The sequence below is a fragment of the Vidua macroura genome, chromosome 6 (genome assembly GCF_024509145.1).
Source record: "Vidua macroura isolate BioBank_ID:100142 chromosome 6, ASM2450914v1, whole genome shotgun sequence".
In the NCBI taxonomy this organism is placed as follows: domain Eukaryota; kingdom Metazoa; phylum Chordata; class Aves; order Passeriformes; family Viduidae; genus Vidua; species Vidua macroura.
In genome coordinates, this window is record NC_071576.1 from 63149687 (window position 1) to 63170040 (window position 20354).

Genomic DNA, 20354 nt, shown 5'->3' on the forward strand with positions numbered 1-20354 from the left:
TAGATCGGCTGTTAGGGCAAGTTTCTTCAGTGAAAGGGTGGTCAAGCATTGGAACAGACTGCGCAGGGAAGTGGAATCACCATCCCTGGAGATATTTAAAAGGTGTGTAATGTGACCCTTGGGGACATGGTGTAGTGGTGGGTTTGGCAGTGCTGGGTTAATGGTTGGACTCAATGATCTTAGAAGTCTACAATTCTACATTGAAGCTTAATGTTCTTAAAAATGTTCCCAGGTCTAAGATGATGCATTCCTTTGTAATGGTAGATGGTCTGAGACAGACTGTTGTTGTTTTTTTTTTTTTATTTTGGGTGTTAAAAAAGCAAAGAAAGAGAAAGAATCTTGGTAGAATGCTTTAGCTTTTGCAGACTGAGCAGTTCTCAGAAGCACTACATGTGTAGAAAGCTGGCAGTGAGAGATGTGGGCGTAAGAAAAACATTTCACATGGAAACAAGTGAGCTGGTATCCACTATTTATAATACTGATATCATGCACTGATACAGCGTTCTATTTATGCACAGTGTCCCTATTGGGTATAATTCTGAGTATTGTAAATTTCATACCTAAATAATCCAAATAGGATTAATTTCTAAGACAGGCACACAATCATTGTTCAGAAGATGCAGCATTCATAAACATTTGGACCTATTTATGATGGATGTAATGTATACTTCTTGAAACTAACATTCTTCTGGATGGTTCGTGTTTAAATGAGTGCTGCATTCTCTAGAAGATGATGATAGTTTCTCAGTTTACCTTTTCAGATTTCAAAGTTTGCAGGACCTGGGGGTGCCGATCAGCAGCTGACTGAATATGTGTGCCCAGTTGACCAAGAGGGCCAATGGCACCTGGCCTGTGATAGAAATAGAGCAGGCCTGTGATTGTCCCTCTGTGCTCTGCACGGCTGAGGGCACACATTGAGTATTATATCCCGTTCTGGGTCTCCCATTGCAAGAGAGACATTGAGGTGCTGGAGTGTGTCCAGGGAAGGGCAGTGGAGCTGGTGAGGGGTCTAGAGAGATGAAGTCTTATGAGGAGTGGCTGCAGGTAATGGAGTTGTTCAGTCAGAAGAGGAGCCTCAGAAGAGCCCTTCTCTCTAAAGCTACCTGAAACGAGACTGTGGCAAGATGGGGATCAGCCTCTTCTACCAGTCAACAGGACGAGAGGAAGTGGCCTCAGATTGAGCCAGGAGACACTCAGATTGGACATCAGGAACAATTTTTTCACTGCAAGGATGGTTAAGCAATGGAAGAGACTGTCCTGGGAGGTGGTAGAGTCACCATCTGTGGAAGTGTTCAAGACATGACTGAATGTGGCACTTAGTTCTGTGATTTAGTTGTCACAAGGTGGAGTTTGGTTGGACTCAGTGATCTTGGAGGTCCATCCTAACCTAATGATGATATGGTTCTGTAGTCTGTCACCAGTTGGTTTGGTCTCTGTTCTGAATCATGCAAAGCACAGAATGCAAAAATAACTCCTTAGCAGCAGGAGCATGTAAAGCAGGGTTTTCCATATCAAGGTCAGGTAATTCCTTGTGTTTGCAAGCATGGTGGGAAGAAACTAGTCAAGATTGAAGCATTGCTAACATGACATTGAAAAAGCACTTCAACTAGACTATCCATGCAAACATTCCGATCAGTAGCACTTCTTTTTTAATTTTTTAGATTTCTTTCTGTCTTGGAGAAAATACAGGTATATCTGTTTTACAGAATTTGCACAGGTACAAAGCTGAGAAAATTGCTTTAATTGACTTCTTTATTTTTTCTTTTTAATTCTCAATTGAAAGTAGGGATAAACAAAAGTTCATAATACATACCACTCAAGAATTTGAAAGTTTTTGCACAGCTGAAATAACTGGAATATGGGCTCTGCAAAGCTATTTTATTTTGTTTTGTTCTAATTAATTTGAAATCCTGAGCAACTGATGAGCATCACTTTTTTGATCTTCTCAATTTGTTGCATATTCATCATCCTTTAGATATGTGGCTATTCCCATGGTTTAGGAAGTGCTATGTTATATACAATTCACAGTGGGGCTCTTCATCTTTATAGATGCCATATTTAGAGTATTTTTCTTTTATGTTCGCTAGAGTGACACCATGGCATCGTCAGGACTCTTCTTCAAAGATGGCAAAAAGCGCATTGACTACATTTTGGTCTACAAGAAATCAAGCCCACAGGTAGAAAAAAGAAGCACGTTTGAGAAGAATTTGAGAGCAGAAGGGCTGATGTTAGAACGGGAGGTGAGTCCTGTAGCTTGTGTGGCATAAAAAATCCCTTTATAATACTATCCTACTTTACTGAACTGATTAAAGATTCCAGACAAAATTACAGGCCTTTCCAGTCAGGCTGTTCCCATCGTCTGCTTAACTGTATTAAACTGATAAGAAAAACAGTTTGATAGTGTGTGTTTAAAATGATTTGGGGATACATGCTTGTACACAGAAGTGTAGTGCAGTACAGAGGGAAAAGTTCCAGCTTCTTATGCTTGCAGAACAGAAGCAGCTTCAGTAACCCATGTTGTTGCTTTAATGTATAACCTCTATGTCTTTCAGCAGAATGCCTGATGTTAAATGTCTCACTGTTTCTCAAGGGGTTAAGGTTGTCACTATTCTGGTTAATCTGTGGCTAGTAATAGTAGAATTAATAAAAAATGAAAGAAAATTGAGCCAGGGAAACATTGCCTTGGATTTTTGCTGTCTCACGAATGACCTGCAGAACAGATATATATTTAGTCTATTCTGATGTAAGCTCCTATTGTTCATGTGTCTTTCGTCTTGATTTTTCATCTCAGTAGAATTGCAAGACGTGTTCTGGGTTTAAGCAATGAGCTTGCAAGATATATAGCATGTTGAATATTCATAAATAACTAAGCTGACTAAAATTTGGTTTTAAGGCTTTTAAGAACTGTTGCAGTATGGTAGCAAAAATATCTGGTTTTGTTCCAATTTAAATCAATAGTAAAATCTTAGCTTTTGTCAGTTCAGAATTATTGACATTCAGAAACAAATGGTTTTGTAAGATCTGAAATATTTTTTTTCCACAAGTATTTTATTTTATCCGCATCTTTCAAGAACATAAAATATTTGAGGTAGTATGGAGCTGTGATATGATTTATGGAACAGGTAGGTAAAATTGTAAACATTTTAAGTGTTATTAATAATTTAACTAAATTTTCTTTTACCTTTACTTACTAAACCTTGCAAAGTCAGGTTTTTGGATGCTTTAATCAGACTCAACTCAAATATCAAAATATCTAGTTATAAAATCTCAAGCAAATACATCTGGGAAGAGGTTGGGGAACTGAAGTGTTCAGAAGAGAAGGTGAATATAGAAATCTGTAATGCTGAAACTCTTGTTTTATGTATAAATAAATGAGTGATGAAAAACATTGGTGTAGAGTACACATTGTAATTTGAACAAAAAACCATCACAATTCATACACATTTAAAAATTCCCAGCAGCTAACTCAATTACCAAACCTTTCCCTTGAGTTACCATTTTGGCAACCTGGAGCCTTCTCTCATCTGTTCTCATGTCTCTAGCAGCTGACCATGCTTCTCCTTTAATGGGAGACTCACAGAATGGTCTTCAGTCTGTTTATCTAAGGTGATTTTTTTTGAGATTTAAAATTAATTCCATGTTAGATTTATTCCATGTAAAAAGGTGCTGTGTAAAGTCTTTACTTATATTCATGACCACAGAGCTTTCCCTGCAGATTCTTTTTGTCCCACTTGTCTACACGTACTACGGTTTGTAAAGGAAAAAGGTTACTGATTTTCCTTTCTCTAGAAGAGCACGTATTTTCAGAGTTGCATGCCCAATTGAGGCCTAAAATCAGAATTTGATCCTGAAGAATGCTTCTAGAAGGGTGGTTGCTGTAGGTTTAAATTATTAATATGTATTTGCATGTTACTGCTCTCTACAGCCAGCTGTTACCAACAGTGATATCATGTTCGTTAAAGTTCACTGTCCGTGGGAGACATTGTGCAAATATGCAGAAAGAATGAACATCAGGATGCCTTTCAGGTATTGTGGAAACTATTCTAAGAAATCTATGATCTAGTGCTTAATATTGAAAGTTCATCACTTACTCAAGTCTAAAAATGCAGTCTTTACTGCTCTGTAGCCAGGCTTGCTCATATTTATGTTAGTGATGTGATGGGGAGAGAGGAGAAACAAATAACAAGTCCTGTTCTTCCTCATTTTTACACAGTACTCTGTGTTACTTGTTTCTAAACTTGCCTTCTAAATCAAGTTGAGCATATGTCTTTTAGAAAACAGTAGTTCACACATTGTTTTGGATGTTTTTGGCAGAGTTTCGGATAGTCTCCATCTGAGCTTGAGTATCCTCCATGATTTTAGGGTTTTTCTGGAGTCTTACTGCAAGGCAGGTGAAATGACAGAAAGTGTCTTCCAGGTCTCCAATATAACACAGAGTGTCATAATTTGAGTAAACTGAGGTCCAGTAGCTTTCTTTAGGCAGGATAATGGCCTGAACTGAGTTCCTTATCTGAATGCAAAACAAGTTCTATCGTAATAACAAATTAATAATTGTTATTAATTTGTGGGACAGGTTAATATTTTCTGCAACGATACCTAAGTCTTTAGAGGAGAAAATGTGCCTTTTCAAATTGATTAATAATGTTCTTAGAGAGAGAAGAGCATATAGTGTGCTGTAAACCTCCCCACGAGTTAAAGCGGTAGTTAGGTGCCAGAGCTGTGTGACCCATGGAAAATGCCCTTGCAGCACTCCTTTCCCACTCAAACTGCCAAGTGCTCAGTCTTTTCTGCAATGGCACCGTGGCTCTCTTGCATTGGTCAGAGAGGAACAGTGATTGTGAATCATCATTGCTCAAATCTTGCTCCACCTACCCAGTTCTGTAGTGAGTTTTCACATCATCCCATTAAGCCTTCAAAGGCCTTTCTGCAAAAAAATGTTTTTTTAAACATAAATGTGTTTTTTAAACATCTTCCGTATGTTGAAAAATGTTGTTATAGTGCTATTTGAGTTTATATAGTTCAAAAAATGCTTGCCAGTGTATTAAATATAGGAGTGTGTTTGTATGGCTATACACACGTAAATAATCAAAATTGCAATTAAAAATTATTTTTCCTCCTTTTGATACATTAATTCACAAAATTGTGTTTTAGCAATGGTTTGAATTTTTCATAATTTTAGTTAGTTCATAGATCTATAGTCCTCTCTGGACAAAAGAGGCTGGCTTTTGCAATCCTACTTTATTTGGAAGGCATTCTAAGTATTTTTTTTTTTGTTATATTATTAAATGCCACGTAAATATATTCTCTTAGTGTTTCCCCAAAGTGCTTTGGCTTCTTTTTATCCAATTAATTTCAGTAAACCAAAAGTAGATGAAATAGTAATTTTTGCAGTTTCACCTTTTTGGTAGTTTTGCTGTATAATGAAATACATGTATTTGGGAAGACATTTTTCCACCCCTACCTCCCCAACAGAACTGTGAGAAATAGTAAACTGGTCAACATTTCTGTTATCTTTAAAAAGACTTTAATAGGAATTTAAATGAAATTGCAGTCTAGAACTTGTGTGACTATTTCAGTATATATCTTGTATTGTACCTTTTAAATTATTGGTATTTTTTCAAATTATACATATCTTCAAATTATGCATATTTTCAAATTATACGTATCTTGTACCGTTTAAAACAGAAGACTCAACACAATTCTGGTACAACACAATTCTGGTACAACACAATTCTGGTACAAGCTTAAGGTCGATATAGCAGAATTGAAGAATGGTCTGCCCTGCATTGCCAGCAGCCTTTCTGAAGTGTCCCCTACATGAGATGAGCAGTTTTTCATGATACCTTCTCTATTTATCGAAGGCTGTGCTTTAGAAACTTGCTGGGACAGAGTTCAAGTCTTCATCCTTGTTCATATTTGCCTGGATGGATTTTCCATGGGTGCAAAAATATAAATCTACACTCCTATAACAACATCCTGTGACCACACATTTTATAGTTTAATTACATATTCTGTTAAGAGCATTTGTGTTTGAAGTGTTGAACTTGTTTTTCTTAATGAAACGTTTCCTATCTGGATGGTGTATATTGTTTTCCTGAGGTAATCATTCAATGGACAAAGGAACTTCAAATGCTACAATGCTCCCACAATTAGTGATTATTCAGTGAACTAGAGTATCTTCCTCCCAAAAAGTTTTAGGTCATCCTTAGGTAGATTTAAGTAGGCCTAAGAGGAAAAGAGAGTTGGACTTGATGATCTTTGTGCATCCCTTCTTGAGATGTTCTGTAATTCTAACAAGTAAATTATTTCTTGTAGGCTTTATCTGTTTCATCAGTGGTTTCTGACTGGTTCTCATACAAAGTTAATGATGACAGATAACCTTCCCTGCAGTATTTTAATGCAGTATACCTGTTTGCTCTTGCACAGTCTTGCAAAATTCTGACTTTTAGTATGGTCACTAAAATATGCCATATGTCAATATCATATACGAATAACATATGAAGAATTCAGTTAAGACTTTTTAGTTTTGTTTTGCTCAATCCAGGAATCTAAACAAAACCAACAGAATTATTATCACACAGGTTACTTCTCTCTGTTTCTGAAAAGTAAAAATACTTTTGAGATTCACCCACAACCCCAGATCTGTTTTAGCATGGCATTATACCAAAATGTGTTGGCAGATATATAATATGTATCATATATGTAATATAGATGGAATCTCAGTGTTTCAATTGCAGAATGAAATTTTTCTAAAATTTCAATAGGCAGTGTGTAGTAATCATTATTGTCTTGTATATATGGCTGACTTTGCAATGCTACTTTATTTGGAAGCATATGTACCTGGTTTCAAACAGGATTTGAGTAAGCATCAAAGCTAGGTCATGACTGAATTACAATTTCTTAACTTTTGTTAAGTATATGGTCTGTTGGTAGAAATACAACTACTATATGTTTCTAGAACTAAGACTGATTGGTAGATAGAAAATTTTCCAGTAGCCTTGTATTTTCCAGGCAAGGAGTCTTTCACCCTCCTTTTAATGTATTAATTTCAGTGGATCTTCAGTGTAAGTAATGTACTTTAATAAATCTCAAATGCTGCCCAGGTGTGCAGTTGCAGATCTTACTAACTCCTGAGGAATCTGCAATATCAAGGTTTTTGTGTGGTTGAATTGTGACGTGAAATTATAGGAGGAGGCCAGAAAAAAAGCCTGAAAGCCTGAAACCAGAGGTGGATAATATAACCATGAGACAAATACATCTCCATTTGGTTTCAAAATAACTGTTCTCAGAAGACTTTACTGGGAATTTCTGGTCTTGTTTCTTGAAGTGTCTATAACCAATAAAGGGTGGAGAGAAAAGAACTGTGAAGTGACTTACTGATCAGTAATCATTATTGTCAGTAGCTACAAATCTAAAATGTAATTTTAGAACAAACTTGAAAAATGTGAAACTATGTTATTGTAATGACTTACTCTATTTCACTTGCCTTTTTAAAGTGTTTTTTCATGTTTTTGTCTATGAAAATGCATGTTTTAAGATGTCTAGCATTCTTTTGTAAAGTATATGTCCTTTTCAGCTGTCTCCTACTTGATTAATCTCAGCTGATTTTTGCTGTTCTTTCAGGAAAAAATGTTATTACACTGACTGGAGGAGCAAAACCATGGGCAGGTTGGTGGGTGATGTGTAGCTTCTAATTTTGTCAGATAGTCACCCTGCTAAAGAAAACCCATTCACAGTTGTAAATTTATCCGTGAAACTTGGAAAATTAGATTATTTTCATGAAAACTCAAAATATGTCAGCTCAAAGTGCTAAAATATTCATCTGCAACAAGGTGCAGTACTTTAAAGCTTTGCCAGTTCTCATTTTAGAAATGTAAAAATGTTTATGCCAGGGAAACAAACAAAAAAGAAACCTTATCTTCGCAGCAAGGATTTAATACCAGATCTAGCTCTGCCCTTATATCTGCTGACACCAAGGCATACTACTTTAGCATGAAGGATACTTTTGAGTGTGTGTCTCAGATTCTGGCAGTCAGCTACTTCCTTAGATACGCAAACATACTTTTTCTCCTGCGTGTTCCTGTGATCAGGAACAAATTCATGCCACATGCTGAAGGCTGCTTTGAATTTTTGTTTGCTGGCTGAGAGAGTAACTTGCAAATCTCACTTGTATCTAGCTGCTGCTGCTGTTAGTGTTTTTGTCAGCCAGAAGAAGGGTACAAGAGGCCATAGGGGCGGGAAAAGGAGCCTGGGAGTGCTAGGGAGTGAGAATGGGGGACACTGAGCTGTATTTACTCCCCATAACTTTAGTCAGACATAATTAGGTCTTGTAAATCCTAATCCCCAGCAGAAAAGATACATGAAGATATTCCAGATGAGGGAAATCTCCTTAAAGAGTTCCTTATCACAGGTTTTCTTGACATGAGATCCCTTTTGATTTAGGTTCTCCTATTGTTACTTTCGATGGTAAAGAGCTCTCATTTCTCTGGAACAATTTAGGGAGTCTCATGATAACAGTTTCCAGGATGATCAGCTAACAACAACAACAGAATGTCGAAGTGAGAAAAATTTAAACATATAAGCTGACATAATATGTTGAAATAAACCAATTTATAGCATAGATTTACAACTGCATTTTGTCCTCTTCCCAGTTCACATGCTTGCTCCATTTTAGCATGCATTATGAAAAGTCTAAGTGATGTGTTTGCAATAAAAGGCAGAATCAACAAGCTTTACTTCAAAATTGTCTCATTTCATCTGTAATCCGTCTGGTGGGTCCTGCGTATTACATAAATTTTGTTTTCCTTATTTAGAAGGACAGATGTCTGAAAGATGCAACTTAAGTTGCACAGTACCTGTGAATCAAGTAATAAGTAATTTACATGCCAGATTGATTTTGTATTTGAGAGAAATGCTTTTACCTGTGATTTACTTTGTGAGAATTCGAGTATGAATATTTTTATGCCTATATTTTCTGGCACTTTTCATAATTCAGTGCATAAAGGAACAAAAGAAATAGAGAAGCTATATTTAAAATGCAAAGCTAACTCTAAAATTGCTGACATACACATCACATTCATACTTTAACTTCTACAACTGTCATTGTTACCTTGCATCTTAGAACTTTTCAAACTTAACTGCTTCTCTGTAATTTATTTAATCTCTTGTTAAAATTTCTAAGTTGAGTTTATATCAGCTACAATGAAGAACTATATTAAAATTCTTGTATATCAAAATATTAAGGTTATAAAGTTTCTATGATTTAAGAATACAAAGTAACACTAGTATATTAGACCTGGTGTGGCATGTACATTTCTCTAACTTTGCTGACATGGTTATATGATAGATATATATGTATCTATAAACGTTCTTTAAAAGGTCTGCAAAAGATTATTAAGTGCATTAATGAAAGTACAAGAAAAATGTAATACTCAGTTTCTTTTATGTGGTATCTATGTGGTGTCTCTCGATTTATTTATACACCTTTAAAAAGCCCTTAGCATTGTATTTAATTCTGTGAAGTTTGATTTCTATCCATAGAATCACTCTATAGCAACAAATCTATCGTATTCATTATGAGCAATATTTAGAAAGCCTTCCTCTTCTCAAAGAAGAGAAATATACATGTAAGTAGGGTAGGTATCAAAAAACATCTGAACTCTCCGAATGAAGACTGAATAACCTAGTAAAACTGTCTTGTAATTGCCACATTTGGACCTGCTGATTTCGTGCTGGTAAAGGATGCCATCAAGGAAAAGAAAATTAAAATATAGTTGTCTTAGTATGCAGCTTCAGTCTGCAATGAATTAACTGAAATGTTAAAATCACTTAATACTTCTAAAGATAGAGAACCAAAGATGACTTTATTTAGCACCTTACCCGCAGTAAGTTTGCTTTGCAAAAGGACTTTTAAAATCTTTGGGACTTCAGTCTGCACACTGAAGTGAAATTGTCGATATCATTCCATTAAACAAAGGTATGATAATTTTCTTCTTTTTTTTAGTGATGATTGTGTTTATATGCTGAATCTGTCAAGCCTAACGTGTTTCCCATTACAGTACATGGAAACACACTGTGCCCAGGTAACTTAGTGGCATATAGCTGACACTTCTGGCCAGTCTTGGGAGACACAAACACCAAGCAAACTGCTGGGTGATGATTGTTGTCAAAGCTACCTAACATGACTGGTGGAGCTGCTTAATTCTGGTATCTCATTCCACGAGTTTGGTCAGATAATGCTAAGATCATCTATATACTGTGTTCCTTTGCATTGCAGTCTGTTGAGTAAACATAATCTGCAAGGATTTCTGGGTGAACTTGTTCTGCAAAAAAAAGATTAACCAACCAAATAAATCAGAATGGTACAACTGAGAATAGGAGTCGAGCAAAGCTGAAATTAAAAGTATCTTCATAAAATATTAAATTGTATAGCTAAGAATGCAATGCACATGCATTTCAGAGTGCTATGCCTTGGTCCAAGGTGCATAGTGTTCCAATAGCACCAGCTGGAGTGGTTTCAATAAAACCTTACTTGAAGCAGCATCCCAAACTTTGCAGTGCCATTCCACTGGGACATTTTTTATTTCATTGCCTGACTTCCCCAGACCAGCTCTGTCTGCTTTTACTGTCACTAAATAGGCTACATTGAACAGATTAAGTCAGGAATCTGTTTAAACTGCTGCTTTTAACCTAGAAAGCCACTCTTGAGTAAAAATGCTAATACTTAGTCCTATGATTTAGGCAAAAATTTGTATTTAAAGGCAAGCTCCATGAAAATTCATTTTCTTCTTCAACAGTAAAATAACATAAGAAAAATTTCTCTCGGATAATTTTTATACATTTCTCAGTTGCAGTATTCTCTGCTATCTAGCGCTAAAGGCACTACATCTTGTCACAGAAGAGAAACTGAAAATGTAATGTGGACACAAGTATTGATTTATTCCAATCCTGCTTTTCATGTTAAAAGAGGCAGGCATGAATTTTAAACAAGAGCTGTCTTCTTTAACACAATATTTATCTACTTTTTAAAAGATTTTTGTATGGGAGAAATGATTAGGACTTTTTCCATAGCCAATCCTGCTTTCGATTAATTTCATTTCTAGTACAATGTCAATAAATATGCAGTGCTGGTGATAGAAATGATAAGGAGTTGAGAGCGTGTAAATCTGACTTCTTCTCGTCTCAGCTTGCAGAGGAATATTAGAGAGCTGAAGAGCTGGTTGCCAAGAAATCCCATGAAGCTGGATAAGGAGGCCCTGCCTGATCTGGAGGAAACAGATTGCTACACAGCCCCCTTCAGCCGAGCTCGCATCCACCAGTGAGTGCTGGGGTGGAGAGGCAGTGCCACAGACCCCAAGGGTCTTCTGTTTCTCACTTGTAAGCAAGTGCCAGAGAGGTAGCTGCTAACAGATGGCCACTGGCAATACCAAGTATCAGATTTGATTTTATTCTCTTAAAGTGAAAATCCACTCTTTGTTACTTGCTATTTGATGGTCACTCAGTAACATAATCTGAAATTTGACAGAAAGATGACTGTTGCCATTCTAGTTTAGAAGTTTTTTGTTCCCTTACATTACAGAATGCAAATACTTGCTCAAGTTTTCTGTGCTTATTACTTACTTTACATAGGCAAAACCTGTTGAAATTTGGAACACCGGAAGCAAGCTAAGACGAGTAATGATTTTTTTTTCTCTTATCAGATCTGCATTTAAAAGATCTGCAGATCTTTTAAAAATCTTTTTAAATCTGCCTCTGAAAATACAAATATATATACAACAAAATGATATGTGTTCAAATCAGCATGTTGATGATGCTGTATTTAAAATGTGACATACATTTTTTTCAGTACCTATAAAGTTAGGTTTTAAAATTCTGTTTCTTAATTTTAAAGTTATTTTGTGATAACTGTTTTAGGAGAGAAAGGTTAATTTAAAGTGGAAATATGAATTAGGATAAACAGGATTTTTTCCACTCAGTAAAGAACCTAAATGGTGGTGAACTGACTTTACCCCAGAAAAACAGAGTAATTGCATTATAGTCTCAATTTTTTTTTTTTTCCCCAGTAATTTACCATATTGCACTGGATCAATCCCCCGGTTTTGTTGTTTTTTTCTCAATCATCTCAGCTGATGTAAATAATTGTAGTAGCATCACTTTTGGCACAACTGAGCAGGAAGAAGCTCCTGCATATCAGATTTCTCATGTCCAGAATGGAGCCATCTGGCCACGGTTGCTTTACTTGGCTCCATTCTGGGATCCTCTAAGGGAAAATGGTTGTGGAGCTGCTTCCCAAGTCTCCAGTACATGGATATGTATATTTTTTTAATAGTAATTTTGGTGGTTCCACTGCACAAACAACTGTCAACTCATAAGTAATTTGAATTTAAGGCCACCACTGTTACTGAAGATCTTTGTTGAATTAATTATATCCAGAACAGAAATTAACTAGATAGGATATTTTTCGTTTAATCTGTGATAAAGATAACTTTATTGGACCTGCTGTAAGGGTGTATAACCTTATGTCTTAGGAATGTAAACATCCAATAAATCATTGTAAAAAGAAAACACTTGAACACCTATGTTTTGAATATTAAGATATTAATTATTTTAATAGCTTTACGATAAACAACAAAGACAGCTTCTTCAGCAATTCCACAAGAAGTAGAATTGTGCATCATATGCTACAGAGAACTAAGTATGAAGATGGAAAATCCAAAATGGGTGAGAATGCTGTATTTTTTACCTAACCTAGAACTATAAAATTTTTCATCTTTAATTGCCTGGAAAAATACCATTTGAATAAACTAATTTTTTCCCTGTTCTTGATATCTTTTCATTCACTCAGTAACAGAGTGGAAACAATGTCCCATCATTTCCTACCTAAAATCTCCATGAAAATTTGCAATATTTTTCACTTAATTACTTATTCACTAAAATAAAATGGAGAGATTATAATAACTTTAAATTATTGAGAGCTACAGTAAGAGTTACATATACCTCAGAAAGCTGACAGTGTTTTCAAGGACTGATCCTAGTATTTCAGCTACTATCCATCAGTTTCAGTCCAGTAGAATCAATGTGTACTACACTTGATTTATTTGAGGTGTCTGTGTAGCTCAAAGACAGCTGATCTAGGACTAAATTCAGTTTATATCAACACTCATAACACAGCGTTAGTTTTTAGAAGGTCTAACTACTCATTTTCATTTTCAGTGACCAGGGGATGTGTGCATGATTTTCTATTTTTTCTGCAGGAGTTAAATTAAGGATTAAATATGCAGAGGCTTGGATGATTCCAGTTACAGAAAATTGTTGCTTGAGTTTCTGAACAAAAGCAGTAGGAAGAAAACCAGGAAGAATAAGTGTTCATATCTAACACCTTTGCAGCTGGTGATGGCAAATTTCATTATAAGATTAGTTTAGTATAATATGTATATTTGAAGAGACAAATCTGTATTCCACCATACCTACCTGTTTCTTGGGGAAACCTTTGGCTACAGATTTGCTCTTAAAGACTATTGAATCTTTTTGTTGTACCTATCAATGGTTGTTTATTTTTCCAATTTTTATAATGTGCTGTGCTAGTACAACAAATCTGGTTTTAGGAAGAAACTAGGAACTGATCCAAAATGCAGTAGACAGTCTGGCACAGAGCACTGCTCTGATAGGAAATTGTCAGCTGGCTTATATTTAAAAATACCAGGTTTTAGCTGGTAGCTAAATTGCTACCTAATAGTTTTTAACCCTGCAGGGATTTCACTGCCTCAAGGATTGTCTATCCTTAACACTCTGTGTATATCAGATGACACTCATAAAATCTGAATTATATGCTCTGAAGAATAGAGTGTGAATGTAACTGTCTTCTCACGGTCAATCTGGTACAAACGCTCCACCCTGAGAGGAAGTTTTTGGGCTTTGGTGCTTTGGCAAGTTGCTCTCTAGTTAGACAGAGCCAGAAATCTTAAAGCATCAGCAGTACCTGCTAGAATAGTTGGTGGGGTTATTGGTTGTCATCTTTAGCAGCATTCTTATCATTTAACACAAAGCTACATTCTCCAAGTGTAACTTGAAAATTCACATGACTTGAAAAATGTATATGAAAAATTTATAACAGATATAATTTTTTTTTTGTTTTTTTAGGTATTAATAGGTTACTAAATAATGGAACATATGAAGCAGCATTTCCACCACATGAGGTAACCTGGTTAATTTGATTTTTAGTTTCATATTTAGATTAAACCTTCCACTAGTGGTTTGGGATCTTACTTTAATTCTGTCTTGTGAACTTTTAATTTCGTGTTGTAATTTGTTGATGCTTCTTTTATTTATAGCTTTATTATTGGCTTTTAAAATTTTCCGTATTTGGATATTATAATAACATCCTGGAATGTTCTCTGGTTGGACTAGGATATTATAATTATTTTCTGATCTTTATGAACTGGACATTGCCTTTTGGGCTCTTAAGGAGAGTATCAGTTGTTCCAAATTGTTCCAGTCAGTTGTAATAAATTACTTTTGCTTGTCACTTACAAAAGCATTTGTTTTTCTAATAGCTTGGCCACTTGATCACAGTTGGCGAGACTGCTTAAATTATTTCCTGTTTAGTATTTTCAGAATAGTTCTGGATAATTTCTACTTGACAATACTTTTTCCGGTAGTTTAAAAGTCTACTAAAGACTGCAAACCCACAAAATGAACTAAAAACCTGTGTTTGACTTAAGAGGGTTTTCAGAAAGTCTTTTAATGTTGAAAAGAAGAAGCAAGCCACACATCTTCAGGCTTTGAAATGCTCTCAGGAACATGGTAATTGCAGCTCTGAACTCCGGGTGTTTCAGCTGAATATTGTGACTTGGTTTTGTGTTTCAAAGGCTTTACAAATGGCTGAGAGTAATTTTTAAATTATTAAGTACTTTAGTTTTAATAATTAATTACTAGGAATGCAGAGAAGGCATATTTTAGATAAATAATGTAACATCATTGTTAATGCTTCAGCTGTGCATTACTGACTTCAGGGAAAAGCTGGCTGTACTACCATAGAAGCCTGTGAAGCTTTCTCTGGCATCAAAGCCATGCTGTCATATCCATTTTATATGTTCCTTTGTTATGGCATAAGCTACTGTTTCCACATCTCAGTTAAAATTAGTGAAATCATAGTTTTTAGCCACTATTACCTTAACTGCTCCTTGGCTGATGCTAAGGACTAGTGGTGGAACACTCAATTTTTTTTTTTTTTCTTTCCCACACGAACAAATAAGAGTGAAAATTCAATCCCAGTGGGAATGCTGAGACTTCAACTCTTTTATGGATAACAGTGCAGAAAGAAGCAGGAGAAAGATATTAAAACATGTAATACTGGGTAATGCTTTGCAGTCATTTATCCAGCCTGCTGTGAGAATAAGTTGATGTTGTCTTCCTAGGTGTTCCTAGGTGCTGCAAAGGTCACACTCACTGTTGACACCTTTGGTATGCTGTTTTGCTGACTGCCAGGAGAAAGGAGTAGACTTGGACTCTTTGCAATGCTTAGCTTTGGTTTTAACTCATTCTTAAGTCAGAGTATCAGCAGATTGCAACAAGTTGATGGTGGTCTTTGAACTTTGACGAATGCTCAAGATTTCAAATACCTGATAAAAATCTAAATGGCTTAGTTAGCTGTATCTGCCAGGGTCAAGAATCTGTCTGATCACTTACTGAGGTAGGCACTGGAGAGCTCTGCTCTCTTCACAAGAAATTACTTGGCTCACTTGCAGTCAATTGATGAAATATTTCCTTTACCGCAGCTGAGTGATGGAAGTTTTTTGGGGAAAAAGTTCAACTAAAGGATGTGTCCTGCTTCAGAATTGGAGCAAAATTACAAATGCAAGAGATTCTGCTCAAGATTATTCTAGCAAATGTGTGTGATACCTTTTGACTGCCAAGCATGAGGCTATTCTTTAGCCTCTCGGGTGGTCTGTAAATGTGAGACATGGCCTGGAAGGACTCCTTTTGGATCAGACTGATTCTGTTTTGCTTTTAATGCCTCGAAAGTCCTATGTAGCTTCAGAATAATGCCATTTCTGTTTCCTTCATCTTAGAAAGTGTGTACCACAGAAAGAATATATTTTTCTATACCTTCAACAGTAGTGAAAGAAAGTGATAGAAAATGTCTAGAAGAAGAGAGCTGACATACTAGAAATTTCTAAAATTCTATAGAAGAAATAAAAATATACCACAAGCATGTCTTGAAAAATTTAAATAGGCAAAAGCATACAAGTAGGCATCTATTAGTGAAATAAAAACAGAGCTGACTACTTATTTAAAGGCCTGTATTAATATGTTTCAGTCATTAATTATTAGAGAAACTGGCCATTTCAGAAGTGTATGTAACCCTGCCTCTTATGTCAGGCTTACATTAGCTCCTGATGACATGTTCCAGATGTGCCCAGAATAAGAGACCTATTTATTAAATATAAAGAACATTTCTATTAAAATTATAATAAAAATACGTAAAAAAACTTCTTCATTTTCCATAGTGCCTGTAATGTACTTACATTTCTTTGTGTTTTTTTCAGGGAAGCCACAAAAGCAGGCATCCCATCAAAACACATGGAGCACAGAATCACAGACACCTCTTGTATGAGCGCTGGGCACGATGGGGAATGTGGTACAAATACCAACCTCTTGATTTAATCAGGTATTAGTACTTTGAAGATTTCTTCTGGTACAAAAAGCCTGGCAACAGTCTGCTAACTGTATTCATAAATTCCTTATGCATTCCTTATAGCATTTAGATATTCCCTATTATTGGATAAGGCTGGAGTTCTCCAAGTTGCTTATTTTGGGTGGTCTTTTGTAGGTTAATTTCAAATGAGTCTGCTTAAAGAACATATAGTTCCAACTGCTCAGGAGTTTTCAGTGTGAAACTTAAAATACAAACCCATAATGAGGTCTGCTGATCAGAGACGCTTGTCCCTTGTGAGAGCACCTTTGACAGCAGACTCTTATCCACATGGACAGTCAGAGTTACCAGATGCAGAGGACTTAAAATGCAACCTGATTTTAACCTTTCCATGTGGGTTTAAGTAACTCTTATTTATATGTCTTAGTGTCTAAAATGTAAAATAGAGAAATACATATCATTTAAGTTAAATAATGGTGATATTTGGGTTTCACAGTTTCCTCCTCTGACATTGAATACCAGTAATTAATTCTCCTTGCTGTAATTTTTTATTCCTGATCTGAGTCATAACCGATTATTGGTGGAGCTAAGCATGTGCCATGGGACAATTTTATGCTGTATTGTCCTTGATTGACTTTCTGATCACTGCTATTTCATCTGTTCTAGCAATTGATACCCAAGTTTTGAAGAATTAAAGTTCCGTCTTCAGCTTGTGTTTTCAGAGCATTGTTTTCACTAATAATAGCTGGAAATATGTCATATTATCTATGTATGATTATCTATCATAAATGTTTTTTAAATGGAATACTTAGGTCATACTAACTTACTTTATCCCTTTCCAGATTTTTTGTCTGTGTACATCCATCCATCCATCCATCTGTCTGTCTGTCTATCTATCTATCTATCTATCTCTCTGTCCTGCATTTAATAATGTTGCTGCCAGTCCATTGACTTAGTCGTTGCAAGGACATGAAAATTACAGAGGCACTACAGTTATATCCTTGTTCTCATAAATCTGCAATTAGTGTCACTAAAATATTATGCTAGCCTGAAAAAAAAACCTGTTTGGGAAAGTGACAATTTTGCCATAAACCTGTAATGATAGTTCCTTGTTAGAATTCTTCTACTACTGTGGCAGTAGAGAGAGATAGAGGTCACCATAAAATTTAGTTTTAAGCAATATATGTGTTTCCTTTTCATGTAGGCGATACTTTGGTGAAAAAATTGGACTGTATTTTGCCTGGCTGGGATGGTATACTGGAATGCTTATTCCTGCTGCCCTGGTTGGGCTCTTCGTTTTCCTCTATGGATTATTTACAATGGATTCCAGCCAAGTAAGGTAAAATTCTATTTAATAATATGTAATAGCCTATTGTTAATTAAGACCAGCCTGGCATAACTTAGATTGCTGTACTTTTAAATGATTTGCAGATATGGTAATAATGTAAGAATAACCAAAATAGAATATTGGGTCTTTGAGTCAAGTGTTTACACTTTGTACATTTGTTTTGCATCAAGCCAGATGTGTACTGCTGGCAGTGGCCATTCTTATCACTCCATTGCAGTGGTTCCCACTAAGAAGAAACAGACCTGTCTGTAAGGACCAGTGCTCATGTTGCAGATAATGCAATAGTTGTTGATCTAATTAAGGATAAGGGGTGAAAAAACAGCAAAACAGCCATGTTCCTTCATTACCTCCATCTTGCTATAACTTCCAGAGTGTAGTAAAGTTACTAAACTTCAACTTTTGCCTATGTCTTTTTTTCCTTCTTCATTAATAGTGGCAAACTTGGACTCTAACAAATTTCTTATCTGTGCCAATGCAACTTGCAGCCAGGAGACTCAGCTTCAGGGAGATTGCAACCACGTAAAATGAACCAAGTTTTCAAGTTTCCCACTTTTGTGGTTTTGCTCTGGGAAGGGTTTATGTCAATTTAGATGTTGTGATGAGGGTGCTCAAGTGCTGACGGCACTGCTGGGAACTCTCTGAGGATCCACTGTACTGCAAAGTATTCCATTAGCTGTTATCAGACAGTATCAGTATCTGGTCTTACAATTGCAGCTGTTGCTCCAAGCAGTTTGGGTGCTTAGGCTGTATGTATACTTGGAGTCAGATTTCATAGAAAATGTTGTTTCTCTGGCTTTGAGCAAGACTATATTCAAGTTTTATCTAAGGAGTTTTCTTCAACTTCTATTTCACAGCGAATTATTATATTCTACAGTGCTGTAATGAACACTTTTTTTAAAGCTTGCTTTGTCCAGCAAACTCCTGAGAAACTGTAAGAATTCAAACCACATTGAATACAGTTAAATGCAATAAACTTAACAGCCAGGAACTTATGCTATCTTTAAGATACTGTATTAGGATTGTTTTTCATCATGAATGTCTTCAAAATGCAGTGGATCTAAAGTCGAGGATCAGCCTGTTCTTAGAGCACAGGGACCACAGCTGTTGAACTGTCAATCTTGTATTTGTCACATGTAAAATGGCACAGTTCCAGCAACGGGGGAGCAAGGGGCCATAATCTACTATTAACAAGGTATAGCTTAGTATTTCTTAGCCCCAAGAATCCCACCATGTGCCTGAGATCATTGTCCAAATTCTTTTTGAACTCTGTCAATCTTGGTACTGTGACCACTTTCCTGGGGGACCTGTTCCAGTTCCCAGCTGCCCTGTGATTGAAAAACCTTTTTCTAACCTAAACCTCCTCTGACACAGCTTCATGCGTTCCCTCTGGTCATGTCACTGGTCACCAGAAAGGAGAGGAAGCTGTTGGATTGCTGTGAGATCCCTCCTCAGTCTCCTATTCGCCAGGCTGAACAAGCCAAGTGTTTTCAGCTGCTCCTCATATGGCTTCCCCTCTAGGCCCTTCACCATCTTTGTGGCCCTCTTTTGGAGACGCTCTAAGAGCTTTATATCTTTCTTATATTGTGGCTCCCAAAACTGCACACCATATTCGAGGTGAGGCTGCACCAGCACAGAATAGGACAGGACAATCACCTCCTGTGTGTCATGTGCTTCTCGCAGGAAGACTTGCAGGTACGACTCCTTTTTAACAGAAAAATGCAGTTTTCTTCCTTGCTGAAGTTTGCAGGGTCTTGTAAATGAGCACAGAGGTAGGCTAGCTTTTGAGGGTTTCTGTCCTCAGTTTTTTTCCCTTGGCTGCTGCTTAGTAGCTGCAGACAAAACACAGACAAAGCACATTGGAATTTGTCCCTGTGGGGCTGATTGTATTGGGTCTCATCCTGAGGCACCTCAGTGTTGTGCTGAGCTACACAGTTCCAGCATGCCTCAGGCCTCTGGGCTCTCTGTCAGAAACAAGAGTCTGAAAGTTAGGCAAACCCCCATATAAGCAAGCCCTATATGCCTAAAAGGGAAGGTGAATATTCATGTATTTATTATAGCTATCATTAGCCAGCATTCATTTCAAAATACTGCCAGAGGATGGGTTATTGCAGAAGTCCTAACCACGTGCTGTGTGGCAGCCCCACATCTGTAATCTGGATGTGTTAATCCTGTGAAGAAGGTGCTACCTGCCTTCGATTGTGTGAATCTCTGCAATCCCTCTGGTCAGTCGTGACACAACGCTGTCCAGTGCATTGCTACAACCATCTAACAACAGCTGTGAAATGTGAAGCTCAAGCTGATTATGCCTGGCCTGATAAAATATATGTAGATGTTTTCTATATCACCTTGTGT

At 36.5% G+C, this 20354-nt stretch overlaps 1 protein-coding gene across 1 annotated transcript in view; it reads left to right on the forward strand.

Annotated features, from left to right (window-relative positions):
• ANO3 (anoctamin 3) overlaps window positions 1-20354 on the forward strand; it is an 82480-nt gene that overhangs the window by 34961 nt on the left and 27165 nt on the right. The window contains exons 6-13 of the mRNA XM_053980158.1: window positions 2088-2240; window positions 3926-4026; window positions 7624-7668; window positions 11186-11317; window positions 12614-12720; window positions 14140-14195; window positions 16548-16669; window positions 17859-17993. Coding sequence (XP_053836133.1) covers window positions 2088-2240; window positions 3926-4026; window positions 7624-7668; window positions 11186-11317; window positions 12614-12720; window positions 14140-14195; window positions 16548-16669; window positions 17859-17993 — 851 coding nt within the window. The remainder of the gene's footprint in view (window positions 1-2087; window positions 2241-3925; window positions 4027-7623; window positions 7669-11185; window positions 11318-12613; window positions 12721-14139; window positions 14196-16547; window positions 16670-17858; window positions 17994-20354) is intronic.